The sequence below is a fragment of the Opisthocomus hoazin genome, chromosome 1 (assembly GCF_030867145.1).
Source record: "Opisthocomus hoazin isolate bOpiHoa1 chromosome 1, bOpiHoa1.hap1, whole genome shotgun sequence".
Lineage (NCBI taxonomy): Eukaryota > Metazoa > Chordata > Aves > Opisthocomiformes > Opisthocomidae > Opisthocomus > Opisthocomus hoazin.
The window spans coordinates 131,520,356-131,543,392 of record NC_134414.1 but is presented as its reverse complement, the minus strand read 5'-3'; the positions used below and the strand labels follow the sequence as shown (position 1 = coordinate 131,543,392).

Sequence of the window (23,037 nt, the reverse complement as noted above, 5' to 3'; positions counted from 1 at the left end):
TTACAAAAGTACACGATGAATGGTAGCCAGCAGCAAGAATACACATGCTGACTCCTATGAGGTCTGGATCTCTGGCAACACTTCTACATTTAGTCATGGCTGAGAAATTGGAAAATAAAATACCCAAAATAAATAAAATACAGAAATATCACATAACTGAACAAATTAGATAACCATTAAAAATCAAAAGTTTGTAAGGTGCTCAGCCCCTTGTCTTCATTTGCCATACACAGCAAAATGTATCAGAGAAAACCAACTGAAAAGAAACATTTACCAGACCAGAAGTTCTATATAAATATATACAAGAATAAAAATTCTCTTTTTTCATGTCAGCAGACAGCTGCAGGATTTTTACTGTAAGATAATACATATACCTACTCCTGCAGCCACAGTGAATTACTGACAAATAATCTCTAGCAATTAAAAGACACCCTAGAACATTTTGATATAAAAAAGTAATAGAGTAAAAAAGAGGTAAAAAAGACCTGTCATGAAAAAAAGAAAAAAAACAAACCCCTTAAAGTTATTAATATTTTGTAATTAAGTGTTTAGAGGTGCAGATAAAAACTGCCATAATGTTGCATTAACAATGTTTTTCATATAACTTTAATCTCATCCAACATTTTGACTCACTTTCTTTCAGGTATGAAGAAAGACTGTGGGTGAGATCATTGGCTGGCAAAAAGCAGGAATCTGAAAACAAAAAGGAAAAAATACTTTTATTGATGTATTTTTAACAGCAAAAGCAGCACATATGTTTCCAGCATAACCACTAGTTATATTGATGAAAACACAACTGTGTTAAATTCCATCACCAATAAATTACCACTTGTGAAACAAAGATTAATGTACACCTCATGTACAAGAAGCTTTGTATTGAATAAATCAATTAAGGTAACAACTCAATTGCAATTCCTTTCTTTTCTCCCATCATGAAATCCTGAATTAAGGGCTGCACAGGTGTGATCACATACTTTAAAAAAAGTTTTCATACACCTTTGCCACAATCAATCAAAAGTCTTCTCCAAAAGCCTTACAGTCAACCTGCTAGACTGTTCCTTCAATCTGCCTACAACGGAATACATTTCTAGATCACCCAAACAATTCATACCGTGCAAATGCAAGGACCTACCAATAATCTACTGTCAACAAGTTTGTTCCTCTTTCCAGCCTTTCATATTGTGGTAATCTACCTAACCATATGAACTCTAATGGTAACACCTACACTGCATTTCCATGCCTTCCTCTTCCTTCATTTCCCGATGACTGTCTACATGTTACCTGGTCACTATGTTAACTAGTAAGTCTTAAAAGCACTCTGTGGCAGACATGTCATTTAAGCTTCACATAGAGGCACTGAAGAAAAACAAGGTCCTAAAAGGCTCGTTGGAAGGTCCTTTCTCCAGTGTCTACAGAGAAAGTCTAAGTTCTTAAAAAGGTGGTCAAAATTAGATGGTCTGAAAAGTTGCCATCGTTGTTAAGGGTCCTTTGCGTTACGGAACAGTACACTCTCGCAGGGCAGTAACAACTCTGTCTTCAGGGACCCACATATTTGTCGTCATTCTGCGTGAAGCACAGCACCTCAGGGTGCCTGTCTATGGATGTTTGCTGATTTTTTAACTAACTTAAGGAGTTTTCCTGACAGACGTTATACATGTTCACACGGATGGCACATTGTGCTAATGCTGGCAGCGTCAATCCATGATTTCCATTGGAACAGACAGTGTGACAAACTTGGTTTGTAGCTGACGCCTCGCTGAAGTCCTGCCTGTGCAGTTTCTTGAGCATAGCCAGTCTCCATCACTATCTTCCATTTCATGGGTGCTGTCTTGCTAAAAACTTTTATTTTGCACTGATCTCTTCTATTAAATCCAGAGATTGACATTTACTGGGACTTCAGCTCCAAAGGCAATGACTGTGTACAAGTGAAGGATCAGCAGCTGATTTACTTTTAAAATCACATGTAAAACACGCACTTGATGCTAGTGGGGAAAGGTAGGGGCTGCCCTTCCAGAAGCATTTGGTGCTAATAGGAGAGCTCTTCACACCCACCATGGTCCTTTCCTCCCAGTGGCAAAATATCTTTCTTGTTGTCTAGCTCTTCTGAATACATTCAGTCTCACTAATGACTGAACAATCCAAAAGATGGTTTCTAAAGGACAGGAGCTTCAGTCACTGACTTTTTACCAACAGTCCAGCAACACTGGAGTATTAAGAAGAATTTTAAATGAAAGTTCCAGAAAGGGGAACACATAGCTCCAGACTGCAGCAAGAGACCATGCTGGCTACAAACCTGACCTTCTGCACCGTGTCAGTTAACAAGAACACACTACTCCAAGTAGTTGCTTGTTATTTGCTCAGTGCTTTGACACGAATGACTTGACAGCTGTAGAAGTTCGTAAACTCCTTGGCACTCTAAGCCCTCAACTCCCAGCAAAAAAAAAAAGAAAAAATATCTCCATCCAACCCAAGAGCCAATCCATATGGAAATAGGCCACTTCACTGGCCCAAAGGGCTCTTTTAATAAGAAAGAAATGAAAGCATTTTATTATTTGCTAAAAACCCTAAAGGTCTAAAAATATTGAACGCAAGCTTTTCAAAGCGATCTATATAGGACTTCTCCAGGTTTTCTTGATTCAGCAAGAAAGCTGAATCTGCCCCACAGAAATAAAGAAGGGTCAACCTGAAATCATGGGTGTTAAGGAGGAGCAGATTTATCTAGAAAGACAGGCTTAGACATTACAAGAAACCATTGCTGGGCTAGAAGGCTCCTAAGTTGGCCACAGGTCACTAAGAGTTCAAGATGTATCAAAGGTGTATGCAGGCTAGTTACCAGGCAGTTTGCTCTTCATGAGCACTACCAGCAAATAAGGGATGGTGCCTATAAAATGGCAGGGCCTCTTTATCTGCAGAGTAAGAGGCACAGAAGTTCAATGTTGCCTTCATCTCTAATGCAACCTCGCAATTGCCACAAGCTAACCTGGCTCTGTCCTGATTTGCCTTTTCTATCACTGACTTTTAAGTGGAGACAGAGTATGGGAAACCAAGAGGGTCCTCGTTATGGTTAAAACTTGGTTGCTCTACACTTGGACCAAAACTACCATCTCCTGTCATGCCACTCCCTGAAAAACCATTGCATTCAACATCTCATAACCATGTCAGAATGACGTCTCATTATTTCTTTGTCTACTCCTGTCAGCCCTCCTACTATGCATCTGCATCAACTTAGATAACCCCAGAAACAAAATATATTTTCGCTTTCTCTGTCAGCATCTTGGAAGCTATTATCAGGAATCATACAATTTCTATTTGATAAGCGAGCTCCTGAAATTAATACTTTACAATAAAAGGACGCATGTAAACAATGCTTATTTTCATTCCTGTAACTCCAAGAAACCTCACATTTATTCCAAAGGAATTTAATACACACTACAAGAAAATATTTCCATTAAAAAGTACAACTCAAGGCCTGTCCCAAAAATCTTTTCTTCTGCAGAAAAAGAACTCAACAGTGTCATGAAAAAACCCATTATTTATCTATTAAATATAGGATAAGTTACCTGACAGCTTTAATTCCTCTATTTCAATCACTGAACGGTTTTCACCAAAATGTTGACTAAGGAGATTTTGTAGATCTGCAGGGACACCAGGTTTCGGAGCAGATTTTTCCAGCATATCAGAAATTTTCTTCTAAAAAAAATTAGTAAAATGGGTAAGTATGGCATTTCTATAATTTTTGCTCTTTGGCTAGCTAACAACACTGTAAATAAATGTTCCTCCATAACTTTATACAGTCATATTGGCTTAATTACAGCTTAATTAGAAAAACACCTTACAATGTGACAAGATTCCCTTCGTCTTTAGCAGGAATGCAGACTTCAGAGGCAAGTTCAGATACTTTGATGAGATGGTCTGTGAGCCCAAAGACAAAAAAGATCCTGTGCACTCACCTGAAATGCTGCCATAACAAAAACAGAACTGAAAGCTGGTTTTGTGAGGTTTGCTATTGTTACACTTGACCATCACTTTCAAAATTATGAGGTTTTTCATTATCTGTTTCAATTTATTATTCTTAAACCATAACAACAGGAATCTAGTGGTTATATAACTCTTGGTTATATTTTGATTAAAACAGGGTAACTATCTGTCTATTTTGGAAGAAAAGATGGTTAGCTGTACTCAGAGAATACCATGCAAGTCTGATGAAAATGAATTAAAAGCTCACAGAACCAGAAGTCAAGCAGAAGGAGTTCAGCAGCTGCTTTGCTCTTCCAAAATGTATAATTTTTTAAACCAAACTAATAATTTTTAGAGCCTGGACATGAGTTCATAATGACTGTGTTTTACACCTTAGGAATGTTAGCAAATAACAGGTCTGAATTTTCACTGAAGTGTTGCTGTATTTTTTTCCCATAGTTAAATGGATCATAGGGGTAGAAAAGCCCAGGGTTCCCATTATCTGAGTGATCTGACAGCATCTAAGAAAACACCAGAGTTTCAAGGCTAGAGGCAGCCTGGAGAGAGCGGCAAGAATATGAAGCCTTGCTTGTTCTCACTGAGAAGCGATTCATTTGTGAAAGGCCAGCTTAAGGTTTCTCAGCTCCGTAAGCTAAACTGCACTTGCTGTCATGAGGACGCAGGGCAGCATAAGCCTAGAAGCGAAAAGGAGCAGGAGAGTGTGGTCAGGATGGAGCAATGGGGTACGTGTCTGCTAGACAATGTGAGATTTCACAGAGAGGTGAGGTGGGCCTGGAAGCATTTTTAGCAGCTTTGGTGTGGTGGTGGGCACCTTCAGCGCAAGTTCAGCAGGCTAAGGTCTGGGGTGGTAAAGATCAATGGAAAATTTGAAGGGAGCTACAGCAGGAATTACAACGTAGGGGACAGATCTTCTTCCACCCCTCTTTCACCCACTCCAACCCCGCACCCACTCCCTCCTTCTCTTCCATTCCCCACCCCTCCCATCTCGCCCTCTTGCCAAGTACACCCCAGATACGCCCACAATGGCAGCATAAGGTGCAGAAGGCTGAACAAGTAGGAGCCATTTGGGGGCTGCTGAAGCCACTCTACCCTACAGCAATGGCAAAGTAGGCAGCTGCCTCTCCCAGACGTCTGTCACTTTGGCCGCTGCCTGCTCTACCTCTGCTAAAAGCCCGCTGTGTGTTTGTTAGACCCTGGATGAACATTTGACAGTGGGACACACGGAGATGAAGTGCTTATGCCTTCCTCTCGGTCTGCCTTTGGCCTGGTGCAAAGCCCTCTGCCGTCCCCAGAAGACTTTCCAGTGGATGTCTGGCTACTGAGCAGGTTCTTGCCTGAATCTGCAGCAGTCTTTCCCAAGTTTCACCCTCATTCAGCAGCATTGTATTTTTCTGCCATGCAACAACCGTCTTCCCAAAGACTGACCAGAGGCCATCTGCAGCACACACAGCCCCTGCTTGAGGCCCACAGCCAAACCTCTTCATTGTTCCTACCAACTACAAATGCTCTTCTCCAGCCCCAGCCCCACAGCCCACCTTTTAAGTGACCCAGTGTTTGGAATCCTCTGATTTAGCAGACAGCAAGACAGATCAGGCTCATTTTACTTGGTAACTCGGCGTTAAGGCGCCGTTCCACAGGAGCATTATGTCATTCGTCGGGCCACTTGGTTTCTCCAGGAAGATTATGGCACTCTGGAGGAGGAAAGCCTGATACTAACAAGAAATTCCATAAGAACAAGAGTAAGGACACCTGAGCAAATTCTCTTCCTTCAAGGAGAGCTGTGGGGAAACATTCCTCATGCAGGAAGTTTTATTATTTTTCTTCCAATTCATTCCAGATGCTTAAAAACAAAGGGGTTTTCCCCCCTTTTCCTTATTTTTGGACAGAATGCTTTGTTTGGAACCCATAGATCAACTTGATAAATATTTCCTGATGGATTTTTTGACAGGCTGTGTATGTCAACCTAGTGGCCTAGCCCCACTGAAACCAGTGGTGTAACTAAGCACCTACTGTTTCCCTGAGAACCGAGGTCTTTTTGTTAGGTCTGCTTCACCAGTCTCTGTCGTGGGATGCTTTCACTCTGGCAGCAGTGGAACAAGTACCGGGGTCACTTCTGCCAGAGCTGCATTTAAATCTAAATCCCACTCTTCCCTCTTCCCATTCCCTGGATGATTAAGAGGCCTGACATAATACAAAAAGGCCACCTCTCAGCCTTGTGAGGGAGCCAACTATTTACAGTCTGTTCTGAAAGACAATTAACTTGTCTGGTGCCACATAATTTCCATCTAGACTGCAGAGTGTGTTTGTTGTTGAGGGTGAGGATGGAGCATAGCCAGAGGGACAATACAGAGTATTTATTTATATACTTACTCTATCAGAAGAGTGAATAAGGACAGCTTTTGGCTGAAAAGACCTAACAGCAGCTGGAGCCTGACCACATTGCTGAAATGAGGCAGATTCTGCAGCAACTGAAATTCCACCTTTCTTTGATGCAGTTACATTTTCCCAGTGTGCAACAGTTGCAAGTGGGGTGTAGACATATAAAACCCTTGAGTGCAGTATAGGCACAATATCACAGTTCAGGCTGGGAACCGGTATTTTGAGTGCAATCAAAAAAGTAGGAATTTCTGTTCTTCTCTAAAAGAGGCTGCAACATTATGACCACATTGCTTCTCATCATCACAGAGTCGTCCCAGTTCTGAACCTTGTAATAGCCCATACACCCACTGCCCAGTCCCCAAACACGCTCTAGGACATTCATACCTTCTTTCTTCTCTTTGCTTTTACAGTGCTCTCTTGTTTTTCTCCAGGCTGACTTAGAAAACATTCTGTAGGCTGCAAAGCACATATTAAAAAAAAAAAAAAAGTTAAGAAAAAAGTTTCAACTTCAGATATCTGATCACTTGGGGAGAGAAAAAGTCACCAAAGGGAGGTAAGATGGGATACAGAAATTATAATGCTGGGTTAGGGGGGAAAAAAAAAATCAAACCACGCTTCCTCACATGTAGAAGGGATCAAATTCTTACAGTTATGTATATCTGGAGTAATTTTGGAATTGAGATCTATTTTGTTGTAACCAAGAGAGGAACAGAAGAAAAGAAAGTTGAAACACACATGTTGTAGTCGCACTCCCATGAAACAGTGAAAAGTAGGTTTTCATAAATTAAAAAAATATCAGGGAAAGCAGGAACAAAACCTTTCAAAACCTTTATATTTTTAATCTCCATTATTCTGTGTGATTGTTTTTCCAAACTTTGCCAATGGTGCTCTAGAATAACTAGGTCTAAGGTGAGCATCCAGACGGTGAAAGATACCAAGGAACTGGGCGAGAGTAACTGGAAACAATCATGCTCTGTATTTCCTTTGGCATTTGTAATGCAAAATTTAGGAAAACATGTTTCGAATTTGTTCTGCCCCATTCTTGCTTTGTCTCCTCATAGCAGGCAGGGTCGAACACACACAAGAAAAATACATGGTGCATTTCAGAATAATCTTCATCTAACACATGTTGCTATTATTAAACTGATTTTGTGCCCCAGTGAGCAGGCTGAATTGGTCCATTTGTAAACAGAGTCCACGTTCACATACGCCAGGGTTAGGATTTGTCCTTAGCCACTTAAAATTGCCCAAAACAGAGGAAGCGAGGTACAGGTTTTCCTTGTTTTGAGCATAGCAATTCTCTTTTCTTTTGCCTTCTTAGGGATTTCCACCTCATGGAAAGGCAAATTAATCTACATAGACAGGCTTTAGAGCTTAATAAGTCACTTGATGAAGAGCGATGGGAAAACACAGGCTGAGCTGCAGGAAAAAAACTCCTTGATACTAGGATGCATTTGGCTAGAAAAATCTGCTCCTGTGAGAAACCATGGAGAAGTCTCATCACATGGAACACTGAAAGCTCAGGAAGAGCAAATCCAGTGCTGCTCCCTGGAGAAAGCCGGGAAGAGTATCAGAAGGGAAGGGAACCCAGCTGAAAGGCAGAGAAGCTGCTCCTTTGTTCCCTTGTGAAGGCAGCTTCAACAGGGTCAAGAGGGCCAAAGGAAAGCTAACACAAGTTCAGAGTATCTGCACCTTTCGGGGCCCTCCTTGCACTGCCCACTCCCTTAACAGGAGAACAGTCCATGACAACTGGTACCCTGCCCAGCACATCTGTGCCTTTCCAAGTCCACTAGTATCCTTATCAGAAGCATTTTGTGGATTTTAATTGCTCATGTTATGCCTACATTTCCTGTTTTCTCCCCCCTCCCCTAGCTAATTCAGCTATAAAAAACAGGATACAACAATGTTCAACACAAAAAAATGACCTGTTGCTTGCTCCTGTTTCTGTGCTGTGATGCAACCACAGCCATTGAACTTGCAAAGGCAGTAGTACTGTACAGAAGTGGCCCCGAATATGGTTGGGGTCTGAAATGACACTTAGGATCTACCAGAGAAGATCTGGCCAGGGACTGGCTACCTGCAGCAAAGCACTCTACGAACTAGAACTGGAATATAACGCAGCCTGGATTAAACACCCATCCATGAGAAGTCGTGATGGGGTCTGTATATTGCCTCCGCAACAGAGATCTCTGTCCCTGTGATTCTCTCAGGTATAAACAGATACTATCTTCACTAGAAATCAAGGGAATGACTGCAAGTAGAAACTCACTGCAGCTAATAACATTGTTCCAGGGTTAACATAAGCTTTTTGGTTTTATTTTTGGTTTGTTTCTTTTTTAAAAACCTCTGTCCTGACTCTGATTCAAAGTGCTTTTAAAACACCATACATTTCTTCACTCCTGTCCTTACCATTAGCATTCCCAGGCATCACGACTGAAACAGAGCTACCGTCTGCCTTCAGTTCCTGCTCTGCTCTTACGCATCCCAGCTGCCCGTAGATACTAGAAGACGACTTGCCAGGTGTTTTAATCATAAATTCCATGTTCAGCATCATATTTTATGCAGGAAACAAACCTTTGGATTGATTTCGTCAAGGGACACTACCAAACAATCAAAAGGCCAGAAAGGGGCCAACCTGAATCTCTTTCCTCTGGCAGAATATGACAGTTCCCTATCCTAGAAAGTGTCACCACTCTTTCAGCATATCGAAAAATGCCACTCCTTCACTTCAGGCCCATTTCTGCCTTCACATATACTGTGAGCTGTTTCACATACATCTGCAAAACACTCCTAACTGGTATTCGCATGAGGAAAGAATAAAACCGTGCCATGGAGTTAAAAAAATTTCTCTAAGAGAAAAAAAACTCTCTCACTGATAACTCTTCATTGGGATGTTTAAAAGTATCACCAAATGCCATGGCTTCTTTTTTGAAGGCAGTATGCAACCCTTTCTTTCAACGACAGCAGAAGCATGCAGCAGGTTTGTAGTCAAAGCCTTGTTTCCTCAGAGAAGCATGTTAAGACTCAAAATTATCTCCTTTATAACAGCATATATAAATATTTACGCATACTATACTATTAGCCCAGAATAATAAGTCCACTTTATTCAGACATTAAAAATAACGCCATAAGAAAAAGAGAAGCTTCATGGTGGTGGCTGGCTGTAAACCTACACGCTTTTGATGATCTGCAGTCCAAAATATTTAGGCATCTTATCTAGACTGAACTTCTGACCCGTAGCCGAATGTTAGCTGCCTACCTATGCATGCAATAGCTCTTTGCATGCCACCCTTAAGAAAAGCTCATTTGCATGTTTTTCTTATGCAAGACACAGAGCACACGACCTACTGGTTTTTGCCATGGCTCCCTTGTGCTCTGTGTTTTTATGCTATTTTTACATGGAAGTTCTTAAAATGCAGAAAACAGGAAATTTGTGCTGAGACCATTGATTTATGAACTAAAATGTCATAAATTCCTTGTTTGTTAATCATACACAGAACATAAAAGTATTTCCTGTATTATATTTCTAACAATTTTTTTTTTTCTTTACATGTTGCCAAGTTACTGGAAATTCAACTGTACAGTGAAAACATCCTTGTCTGTGTGTGAAAGTTTACATTCTAGGTCAGCCATATACTCTGACACTTCTTGAGTTTGTGAAAAAGTAAACACATCAATGCGCCATTCAGATTGGAGGCAAATTATTCATTTCATTGTAAGCCTGAGGACAGCCTGCAGACTAGAAACATAAATGTTCATCATTCTATTTGGTTGTCTCCTGACTGGCTTTAAGGTGTCAAGGCCTCTGCAGAATAGCTTCCAGTCTGTGAATAAGGCAGGGATGAATAAAATGGGTTATGTTCTATGCACCAGAACTAAAAAACTACTCACTTTTCATATATACATATGATTTTGCAAGTCTTTTGCTCTATAAGACATGCATTAACACATCCATGACTTTGAGCTCCCGTAAAGCATTGCCTCCTGGAATTTTGTGGCTAAACATCAAACTATCCTACTCCAAAAATGCAGACTGATATTCTTTATGACAGGAAGAGCTGTGGCAGGTGTTCTGCTACCGCTGAGCAGCCCCAGTCCACCTCAGTTGGTTATCCTTTCTAATGTTCTCTTAGAAAGAGCAAAGCAACTCCTCCAGAAAAACTGTCTTAACCTAGTTCCAAATCATAAAGTGAAGATAATGGTGATTAAAAGTGGCTCCATAGGCATCCTCACTGAGTTGAAGTCCTCAGCATCTGACCCCTCAGTAGAGCATGCATAAAGGCAATATAGTTTTCTCCTCTACTGCTTGGTTCTCTCTCTCCTAATCAAAATGTGGAACCAGTTCATATATTTGGCTCTCTTCACCTTTGGTCTCCTTGGAAAGATACCCAAAAGCACAGTAATTGCTACCGCATTGTTTACACTTCTCTGTTACAAAAAAAGAACAGCCCTGCAAATAGTTTTCACTTGGGCAACTGCCTAGGCGTCACACAGTGAATTTACTGTTGACCTAGGGGTCAAAATTAATATCCATAACCTCAAGGATAGCTTCCAGCGTCATTTTAGCTCTTTGACAGCCATTCAGTTGATTCTCCAGTATGGTATCAGCAAGGCAGATACCTTCAACCAAGAGACTTCTTAAAATCAGCTGACCTCTAGATGACTCTTTTTCCTCAAGTTGGTGTGATGCTGTCTGTCAAAGAACTTCCTGCCTGCCTTAGGCATACTCCATGTAATGCTGAACAACACAGTTCCTACTGTTTTAAAGGAAGGTTCTAGCAGTGCAAAGCTATGAAAACATCAACCCATGCAGACCTAAGTTCTTTTTCACTTGGACATTGCACTTGTGACATGCTTGGGTAGACAGGCTGCACAACATTCAAACATAGCTTTCAAGACTTTGTGAGTGCAGGGAAAGGGAAAAGATGAGAGGGGAGGACACTTGGTAGTACCATCCAGGCTTTTATCACTGGACAGTCACTTTGTACGAAACAGGCCTGGCAATCTCAACTCACACAAAACAAGAATGAAGTTGTTATTGAGAGGTACTGGAATGTGATCACTTTCAAACAAGGCAAAATAATTTAATCAAACAATCTGACTACATGAACTGATCAGACAGAGTGAAGAAAACTGTCCCTTTACTGCATGAAAGGGGACTATGTTTCCTTATGCATTATTATCTCTGTGCTCTACACAATTGCTAAATGTACAAACCTGCTTTCTTTTCTTTGTCACACCAGGTTTGGAATCTGAGTCTTGAAGTGTTGCTGTCCTGTTATCATTTGCTTTCTCAATAGCTTCATCATCTGAAGGATCTAATGAGAAAAAAGAAGGGGTTTTGTTACTGTTTTTCAAATCCATCTCTGATCTTTGCATTCAGAAATAGGGATAAAATCTTCAGCTGAAAGCTTTTCACAATAATACACTCTCAAGATTGGCAATAAGTACAGCTGTAATAGAATTTATTATCATTTTAGAACACTGGCATCTAAAATTTATTCTAAGAAAAGTCCCAGGTTTCCCCTCCTCTTCACAGTATTACATCTAGCAGGAAATATATTTCTTTATCTTTCTGGAATGTTGGACAGTGGGAACCAGCTGCAGCAACACAGGTAGAAATAGCTAACCTTTCCAAAACCTCCCTTGAATTAAGCTAAGCAGCAAACAATGAAAGAAGATGTTTTTGATAAAGGACATCTCAAGTTCTATGACATCTCTCCGCATTATTTCAGAACAAGTAAAACATAATCTTGGATCTGTAGCACTGCATTCACCGTATATAATTACAGACCTATCTCATTAGACCCCAAAACAAGCAACAGCACTGCTACTGATGACTAATGGCACTATGGTCCATAGGAACACTGTAAAAATACATCTTTCTTGCCAAGTTTGCTGACATTTCTTTCAGAATAAGTCATCTCCTCCCATTAAAACAAGTCTTGCAGATGAAGGAAAAAAAATAAATGGAACTAAACACAGACAAAAATAAACAGAAAAACCACTCCAGCCTCCATTTAAAAGCCACAAATGCCTTACTGACACCAACTACTCACAAGAGGAAAAATTAGAAGACTGGTACAATATCCTGTTGTATAAAAATACACACAGACATTTTCTGCAAATACATTTTAATTGTGCATCTCTTACTTCACTAATAATTAGGCAGACGCACAATTCCCAAAGTTTAAGCATAATGTCCACAAGACTATAAAAAGGCTTATTTTTTTGAAAGAAAACTAAGTTAAGATGTTTCTACACATTCTCTTCTTCAACTTTTTTATCTACAGAGATACTCTGGGGGAAAAAAGGATATCTACAGCAACAGTTCCCTCTAATAGTGCTATATTAGTGCTTAAGATGTTGTATTCCAACACAGAAGTTTCTGCTGGGGACTGAATTACTTCCCTGATCATTGTCAGAAGCATTACCATCCATCGAACTGAATAATTCAGTTTCTGTATCTGGACTATTTCCACCCAACAGGTACCTAGTCATTGTGGCCATCTCTTCTATTCTGAAGCGGCAAAGTGACAGTTTCAAGATTAAATCATTTTTTTTGTATAAAGAGGAGCAGCATGATATCTTAAGCACCAACCCAAGTATGGATGACATAACTACATCTATGCAATCACTAGCTGTGAGAAGGCTAAATTGATGGCCAGAGACATGAGAGAAAGAGAGAAAAATCAACTACAGCTGGTATTTACTAATTCCATGTTGAAATAGGTACCTGTTGAAAAAAGGTAAGTGAAACGATATGTGAAAGATTTGTCAAAGAATTTAAGTGAAAGGTAAGTAAAAGGATACAAAGGGGAAAAAGTAATCTTTATCCATCCACAGATGCAACATTTTATGTTATTATATGACAATAAGGCATTGACTTTCAAAATCATAATGCAACAGAATGGGTAACAAAACAGGTACATATTTAGGCGTGGAAATATACCATCTTGTAACTTCCACTCCTTTTCCCACTTTAAAAAGCTCGAGTAACAGTCAGCATCTTCGCTGGGTTGTAACAACTGTTAAGAGTAAAAAAAAAAGTTGGGGAAGTTGAAAGCTAGCAAGTGAAGAAAATCAGTGAATGTTTTAGCATGTTGTCATGAAATCTACTTGATGTAGATTAGATTCTTGGCAAACCACAAGAGTTTTAGAAACAGAGCAGCAATTGAGAAGAGAGTTTGTTTTCTGCCCAGTACAACTAAGAGACTCCTACGTGAAGGGGTTCAATAAACATGTTAAGGAACTTAATTCAGACCAAAGTGAACACCATGGAAGAAATGGCAGCACTTGTTTGCATCTCAATGCAGGATGAAGACATATTCTGATATACTAAATGGGAATCCACCAAGAAAAGCTCCTGCTTTCCAGATCCAAAGCAAATGTACAAACATGTGCCCCAAGTGGCCATGGCAGTTCAGCTGGCCTATTTGCTTCCTGCTCTTCACAGGCATAGCCATCAAATCAGCAGCTGAACGGGTGGCAGCCACACACGTGCTAGATCCTGTGTGGGGCAAGGGGCTGATGGCAGAGAAAGAGCAGGGATGTCATTCCTAGCAGCCCTTTACCACAGGTTAGCTATAACATTAAGCTGTTTATTCAGCTGGTGCTAAGTCAACCTCAGAGGACACTAGTTGGCCATTCTGGGATCTCTTCTCAAAGGACATAAGCAAGGGAGGTGGCAAGTCTATAGCTCAGGCTTACTTGTACACTAGGAAATATATGGCACTGATCTCCATGAGCTTCCCTCTTCATTTATTTTCCCTCTCTTCTGAGGGACAGAGTCAGATGGACTCTTCTTCTGAGCTGCCATTTGGATCATGAACAAGCAGAATGAGCAGCCATCCCCAGTATGACTGCCACTTTTGATAGAACATCACTGCTACTGTCCCAAGAGTGTTCATCAGACATTGGCTGAAGGTGTAAGGTTTCCTGGGAAAGTTTATTGGCCATTAGAAGCAATAAGCAGAGAGTATTCCAAAGTGCACTTTTTTCCCCCAAACATTATCAATGGTGTTATGGGTTTCCTTTATTATAAATTTATTATTAATGCACACAAGAAAAGTATATCTGTTCTTGTACAGCCTAATACATGGCAGCAGGTGACCAGGGGAAGAGAGAAAGCTGAAGGTTTGGGAGACTAACAAACTTCTTCCTTACATTAGAGCTGAAATGTCTGTGTCAATCTACTGGCTTCTTTCTTTCCATACTCCTGAGGATGTCTAAGTGCTCCTGCACCATATGCCTGCCCCTGTACACCAACAGTTCCCTCCCTGCCCTATTCCTCTCCAAAAGTCACTGATCACTTATGTCCTCTGGCCACTCTGGAATCTCAGATATGAGACTTCATTAGAAGCAGCTGAAAAATTACATAATCCAGCATACTCCTGAAAGTTTAAAAGATGTCTTGGTAACACAATCTTATCACTGTATGTTACCACAGGTTTGTTTACCTCTGTATCACCCTTCCTCTGGCAAATTTCTTGTGCTGCATTTCAGTAGGGCAGCTTCTGTGTTTCAGAACCTGTCACTGACTTTTCTCTCTTCTGCCCTGACTCCAGAGATGCTGGAGGAGTGACCAGCTTTTGCATACACCAGCTCCACAGACTCGGGGTCCTGGATGCACTACCCCCACGCCAGCTGTGGAGCGATGATACAAATGAAATCAGAACTAATCGCCTCTTTGTCTCTCTTGTTCAGTGTGTTTGAGCCCCAAACACCGATTCCAGAGCATACTTGTGCATGTCTCACTGAACTGAACTGCTGAGCCAGCTCTTTCTCAGCATATTTATTTCACATTGGAAATAAATGACAGTTGCATAGAATAGATTCAGGGGAAGCTGCCTGTGATCTTTAAGCATTCCTTCTTAAATCCCACTTGGCGTGTTCTGAAAGGCAAACAGGAGTCGTCTAAGTTTTAAATAACCTCTTCTCTTTCTTATAAGTAAAAGATACACTGCTAGCAATAGCAATCTAAAACAGGACAAATGGTTTCCATGATCTGAAATAGCCTGACAAACAATGTATCACCTGTTCACTGCCCATCTGAGTTTTGGACTGCACTTTGTGATGCAACGTCTTCTCCGCTTTCAGCAAGTAGCAACAGAAAAGGGAACCAATGTCCAGCCCCAGACTCAACAAACACCTGTGAAAACAGTTCATATTTGAGCATCTTTCTGCAGTACTCTAGTATCTCTATTTCATACAACAGTAGGACTTTCTATCTGTTCCAGAAACAGCCACTCACGTCCCATTCGAGACAGCAGCTAGTTTCGAGCGGTGATTGTTTGTGACACCACGTCAGCTCCTGTGATGACAGAAGCGCTTTGTTGGGGGCATCGAAGTACCACAGGCCAGACTCTGCCACCCTTGCTCACATTAAACAGTGTACCTTCATCTGCAAATAGTTACCTTGAAGTCAGCGGGGTTTTTCACAAAACAAATCATAACTCAATGCGAATAAATGCAGAAGCACACAGCTCACAGATCTCAAACATGTCTGTATCACAGCAGCACTGCCTGCCTGGCTTTGCAGTGTTAAGCTGCCCAGGAGACTCCTCTCTGCCAGAACAGGAGAGACCACAAATCCTTCCACAATAAGTTGCCGCAAACGCAGAACCTAATTCATTAATACAACGTTGACTTTCATCTCCCTTGCGGTGCAAATAAGCGGGCAGGCAGGCGCTGATGGAAAACGCTGCTGAAAGGGTGACGTTGCTCGGTGCAGCAATCCTCTGCGTCTGCTTTCCTGTGACATATGGACCTTACGCAACCACAAGGTCATCAAAGACGCCTGAACGCTCACGTAATGCACTTGATATAGATAAATAAATGTGAATTCCACAGCTCTTCACTTTTTTCCTTTGCTATTACTTCAGCAGCATGGCACACACTAACAGGCTTCCCAGTCATTAGGTATTTATGCTTGATTTTATTTTGAACCATGCTGAAATGGAAAAAGCCATTTCTGCTTAACATACACATATGTATGAATAGACTTTCTCATTTATGATACTGGTAATTATTTAAAATAATTCATTGCAATGGTTTCTAACTTCTTTCAGATTTAATACTGACACATACACATCTAAGTACATCAGTACGTACATTAGATATATACATATATTAACACATACACATGTCTGCATTTTTATGCACATGCATGTAAATAAATAAGAACACAGATATTTAGATAATTTAATAGATTCCCTTTAATCATCACCTTTATTAACTAATATATTCACAAAGAATGCACATTTGGTTGGTTATTTATTCTAGTATTTTCAAAGGCAGACGAGACCTTAATGATATAGGAGGCAATGACACGTGCTTTGATTTGAATGCCATTTTGTTCATACAAAATAACTAGTACATACAATTTTGTGTTTGCTAGGCTGATTCACTGTTACTGAGACTTCTGACCTTACATACCACTTTTCTACTCTGAGTGATTAATAAAGGAGTTACAGTGACCACAAACAAAGGAGTTATGGTGACCACAACACACATAATTAATCCTTTTACTGACTGAAAAAAGTGAAATTCTTCTAGGCACCACACCTCCAAATGCCACTGAGAAGAAAAAGTTAGAACTGAAAAGGAACAGGAAATAATCTTTAAGCTGTTTGGAAAATGCAGCTTGTGCTTTGAGCCAGCCAACGACTGAAATAAAGATAAAGGAAGCTCACAAAAATGACAGCAGCTATGGGAAGATGAAGAGAACAGAGAGGCCCTTTTTTTAAGAGAAAGAAGGCACGGTGCTTACTACTCTTCATAATATAGGAACAAAGAACATGCAATTAAAAAGAAAGCTTGGAACAGAAGAATATTCTTTTGTGTACATACCCAAAGATAACTGAGGAAATAATTTCCACTATTTTTTTTAATCTGGAAGCAAAGTGAGATCAAACATACGTTCAGTATCCAGAAGACCCCCGGTGACGCAGGACAGTACAGGAGAAGTTAATCTCTTACTGTTAAACTAATCTCTGTGACGGAATTTCATAGAATCATAGAGCAGTTTGACTTGGAAAGGAACTTTAAAGATCATCTAGCCCAATCGCCCTGCAGTAAGCAGGGCCATCTTCAACTCGATCAGGTTGCTCAGAGCCCCGTCCAATCTGACCTTGAATGTCCCCAGGGATAGGGCATCAATCACCTCTCTGGGCAACCTGTGCCAGGGCCTCACCACCCTCATTGCGAAAAAATTCTTCCTTGTATCCAGTCTAAATCTACCTCTTTTAGTTTAAAACCATTACCCCTTCTATTGCAACAGGCCCTGCTACAAAGCCTGTTCCCATCCTTCCTATAGGCCTCCTCTAAGTACTGGAAGGCTGCTATAAGGTCTCCTCAGAGCTCTCTCTTCTCCAGGCTGAACAGCCCCAGCTCTCTCAGCCTGTCCTCATAGGAGTGTCACTCCAGCCCTCAGATCATTTTTGTGCTCCTCCTCTGGACCCACTCTAACAGCTCCATGTCCTTCTGGTGCTGGGGGGTCCAGAGCTGGATGCAGGACTCCAGGTGGGATCTCACCAGAGCAGAGCAGAGAGGCAGAATCACCTACCTCGACCTGCTGGCCTCGCTTCTCTTGATGCAGCCCAGAACACGTTTGGCTTTCTGGGCTGCGAGCGCATACTGCTGGCTCATGTCCAGCCTTTCGTCTATCAGTACCCCCAAGTCCTTCTCGGCTCTCAATCCCTTCATCCCCCAGCCTGTATTGATACCAAGGATTGCCCCAACTCATGTGCAGGACCCTGCACTTGGCCTTGTTGAGCCTCATGAGGTTCACACAGGCCTACTTCTTAAGCCTGTAGAAATTTGGAGGGAACCTGCCTTATGTGGCTCCACTTCTATTTGATGTTATCTGGCACTGCCCACAGTCAGAGACACACTCCAGGCCAAAGAGTCTCTGGGTCTGAACAGAAATCCCCGCTTTCTCTCTTATGCTCCCATCAGGGCTGCATATCAGTGCTGAACTAGAATTACTTACATGAAAACAAAGTTTGTACATAATTTATTATTGGCTTTCCCCCCCTCATCCCTGACTGTTCTAAAAATGTCTCATATCTGAAACCAGACTTTAAATATGGCCTATGTCTTCTGATTTTTAACAAAAAGCCCTGTACACTGTGGAAATAGGTTTTATATTTGCTACACCCCCTTTCTAGTTTCTGATATGTTACAGGAAAGTATGTGCTTGTCACTACTCTGTAGGTGGGCACAGTTCATTGGGTTTGGGCATGCTATAATGGATTAATTTCAGTACGCTTTGCATGCCGTTTTTATTTATTGGTTGATTAAACAGTACTGATCTGTGTTCATTAATCTGGGGAAAAAAATTTCTCAGGGCTCCCAGCTTTAAATTCAGCAGATTGAAAAATATTTTATGCCGAGTAAAATGCCAAGTGCGTTGGGCACATCTTGAGTTTTTTCTTAACTGTCATTTTAGATTCCTTTTCTTTGGGAGGAGGGGAGGAGAGGGGCAGACAGGAGGTCAGGGCAAAGAATAAAATCGAAGTCTGAAACTTCCTTATTATTCTCATAGCTTTGCCACTGGCCCAAATGTTCAGTTACTCTCGGATTAAGTAATCTTAATGTCAATGCACTACTTTGAATTTTTCTTAGTGCACCTCCCCTGCATGTCCCATGAGGTAACCACAGGGTAAGGTCAATTAATTTTCTGCAAAATGTAACAGCCACCAGCAAAATTGGCTCCCAGATCCCTTTTCATCCTTGTTCAGTTGAGAAGCTTCCTCTTGCCACCACAGCTGTGCTGATCACTGTAACTGGGCTAAAAGCGGTGATGACAGGATTTTAACATACCACTGCGGTATCACTGCTCAAGGCAGCAGGGAACACGAAGGTCAGGCGGGTCCCGCCATGCTGCCCACCAGTATCCAAACGACAGTCTTTCAAACCAAACAGGCCTGACGGGGGGACTGATCAACTAGGAAAAATGATTAACATTTTAAATATTTTAAAGCATTCTAAGCTCAACTACTTCCCTGACAAAAGGGAAAGGTGCCGCATAGCAGTGGGCGAAGCAGGCAGTGAAGCCAGGGGTGCACAGCGGCAACAGGCAAGCAGCAGCTTGAACCGCCTCCCGGACAGATCCCAAATTACTCAGCTGTGCGTCAGTGGCACGGCTAATCCCGACAGGAGGATCTCTTTCATGTCTACCAGAACAATCCTTTCTGAGTTCACTCTCTGTAGGCAATGGACAGCTTTGAATTTTCCTGTGAAGAAGCCTAATAATAGCTCAGATTCCCTGGAGCCCATGGTGTAAAGCCAATAGCAATAGCTATGAAGCTCTTTCGGGGCTCTCCAGACCAGCCACACGGAATGGCTAAGAATGCAAATTTAATTCAGAATTTATTGAGACCAGTTGCTGGCTATTTACCATGACAATACCTTAGAAATTGCTAGTAAATGAGATAAAATGCTAGTTACAAAAGTAATCTGTCCGTGGGGAAGATCACCACATAACCATTGCATCAAAAATAGCTACAACAGTGTCAGTACCCTCTTCATTTCTTAACTTGCTCTGACTAAATCAGAAAGGGTCTGCTGGCACCCCCAGAAAGATAAATAATTCTCCCCATCGTGGGCACACATCAGCTGCAGTGGCATGACTGACAAATCCAGATCACAGAAAAAAAAAAAATCATACCCTTACCTCCTTGAATAAGGGTTAGCTAAATAATTTTAAACAGCTTCGTAAAACAAGATGTAGTCTTAGAAATCAGTAAGAGAACACATACACTGACAGGAAATGAAAAATTAATATTTAATTGAATCAAAAGACATAATATTACAGCTCAGTGGAAATCTTTGATGCAAGGAAGAACAACAACATGGCTAAGCAGAGTGCAGCTTCAAAAATTAATGAAGATCTTTCTTTTTCTTTTTTGCGTTTTAGTTTTTGCAAGTGAAGTTTCCATACTTTTCTCACCAGGGTCATGAATCAAAGAAGTGCCATCACTCATAAGGCCCTAAAATACTCCAGTATTTTGACCACTTGGAACTAAAGAGAAAAAAACTGTGAATGAACTGGTATCTGTTGTTCTTACTAGGAGGTAAGACGGTGCATGTAAAGCTCTGTTGCAGGTGACCACCAGTTAGTCACCGTCCCTTTGTCGACCTCCCCTGTCAGCCTACTGCAACAGGGAACAGAGCTGCCTCCCTGCCTGGGCTGAGCTAATCGCCATGGTAATGACATGTGGTGCTGAGGCTCCATCATCCCAAACCAGCCATGGTCCCCCAGGGTCTGGGCACTGTTTTCCCCTCCCATCTCTATAAACCAAGGACTCCTTTTCCAAAACAGGCCTATGCCAGCATAACAGTAAGTTTTCAAATCTGTGAGGATGCCTTGAACGACAGATTTACCTGACAAGGTACTTTAAAAAAAGTATTTTAAAGTGTACTTGTGAGGCATACCTGTAATAGAATGTGCGACTGAGCAGAAACAGACACAGTCCCATCAAAGAATCAAAAGCGCTGCAACTCTGTCCGATTAGGTAACACCCAGACGGTGTAAGCACCTTCCCACTCCATCCAGCCTAAGCCCGTGCCAAGCCAGAGCTGCTTGCAAACAGTCTGTAGGACTTGCATGTAATAGTTTCTAAATATTGGCAATAGCTTGTGCCACAAAGGCAAAGACAACATTCTTACAAAAATGTAAACCCCTTCCCTGGGCAGTGCAGAAGGCACATCTACCACAAACAATTTTTTTTGCTCAGTGAACCTAAACTGAGTATTCTGTCACCAGATTTCTCTTTCTTACACTGAATGGCAATTAAAAATAAAATCACTGCCAACTCAGGAAAAAAAGAACAGGTCTTAATGGGATAATACCAAATTTATTTTCACTATGCTTTGATACAATAGAAAATTTTTAGCACACAGACGTAACTATCTGCCATGCAAAGGATCTCCCACGGAACATTTCTAACAACTACCTCTCCTTTCTCCCTTTTTTTTAACACTTTCTCCTTAATATTCAAAACGGGTACATCCAAACTCATTTTTGACACATCTTGACTTGCTAACTGGGAGCGAACCAAAAGACAAAATAAAGCGCATATTGGAGAATAAGACCAGAGGAAATCCTCTGCTGTACAGATGCAAGCACAGAAGAACAATCTTTACATAATCAAGGTTAGTTCTAGCTTGTAATACAGATACAACCCAGGCCTATTCATAATCTTGACTTTTCCATTTTTATATATTGCCTTTTAAGACAGAAACATGTTAGAAAAATCAAAGAAAGTGACTGATCAGAAGTAAAAGAAGTAGGCCGTCCTCCTTCTCATAAAAATAACTTTTTCTCCTGTAAGACAAGGGTTGAATTTGACAGCCTGTCGGTGCCTCGCACAAGGAATAACAGCATCAACAAGGTAAGAAAGGAGAACTCCATATTCATTTAGTCACTGTAGTTTTAAAACCCATGGTAAGCAAAGTGCAAACACAAAGATTTGATACGTTAGGAATATGACAGGCCCTTTTACTGTTTGCCATCCAACTTAATTTCTTCTTGACGGGCCTGCCAAACAAAAGCAACCAGAGCCTGAAGATACAATCATACATGAGCACAGTGTGCAAATGAGTTCTGCTGTTTGCTCTAGTACCCTCTGCCAGTGACACCATGAGTGAAGGCTCAGACAACATCCACAAGTTGCTGCAGTCTCCTCATAACTCTTTCTTTTGTTCTCTCAAAAACTACCCTTTATGCTGAAATTTCCAACAATCTCCTTAACTCTCCAAATTCAGTTTAAAAGCGTATTCCTAGAGAGATGGGGAAGTGGGAGACTGTTTGTAAGTAGCATCAATTTTAGCTGTTTACAAATCTGCTGGATGAACATGACAAAATTAAATACTTCACCTTTTTACAAAGGGCTTTTCCTCTTTGGACAGATCCCAGGCATTATATACCCTACAGTCACTTTAGAAACCACTCAAAAGAATGCCAGTAATACTGTGCAACAGTTTATAATAGTAAAAGGACACTCCATTCAGCTCTGAAAAGCAGAGGAATAGGGCAAGCCAGGATACAGTCAACCACGTTGGAAACTGGTCAAGACATTATGGTTCATGTATCTCACCTTGTGAAATGCTACATGGGATCTTTAAACAAGTACAAGTGCCTAGGAATTTGGGGTTAATCAAAAGAAAAATCAGTTCGCAAATACTAGTTACAGAATGTGTGACTATATGAGGGGGAACCCCACAAGGCTGGCTTGATACAAGCACCAGTCCCAACAGAGGCATCTGAGAGAGGGAATAGCCTGGGGTCTGGAAAAGCCAGACCCAGATCATTCCAGAGGACATGCTGGCAAAGAAGGTTGGGTCGTCAAAAATAAAAACTGTCTACAAAGAAGCGGAAAGACTGTCCAGCATCACAACTTACGAGCCCAGGAAAAGCTAGGTACAAACTAGGGCCCGACTCCCCGCTACATTTCCCTCTTGGTGGTGTGGACAGGAAGCTCATGCAAAAGCCATCCTAAAGAAGACTTGAGTGTATAAAGCAGTCAAGCAAAATACTGTTCCATTTATCTTGAAGAGCTCATATAACCACTCTAAAGCCTTTTCCCCTCCTTTCAGGAAGTTCGCACTACTGGGGTTGGTCAGGCAACATTTACAGCCCTGTACACACAAACAGAACCGCTCTGTAAAAGCGTC

At 41.2% G+C, this 23,037-nt stretch overlaps 1 protein-coding gene across 2 annotated transcripts in view; it reads right to left on the bottom strand.

The window, feature by feature from the left end:
* The window catches only part of CMSS1 (cms1 ribosomal small subunit homolog), a 243,318-nt gene that overhangs the window by 8,275 nt on the left and 212,006 nt on the right, over nt 1-23,037 (bottom strand). For both annotated transcript variants that reach the window (XM_075436132.1, XM_009939445.2), the window contains exons 2-5: nt 11,575-11,675; nt 6,742-6,813; nt 3,561-3,690; nt 634-693 (exon numbers count right to left, since the gene is read on the bottom strand). In XM_075436132.1, the coding sequence (XP_075292247.1) occupies nt 634-693; nt 3,561-3,690; nt 6,742-6,813; nt 11,575-11,675 (363 nt within the window). The remainder of the gene's footprint in view (nt 1-633; nt 694-3,560; nt 3,691-6,741; nt 6,814-11,574; nt 11,676-23,037) is intronic.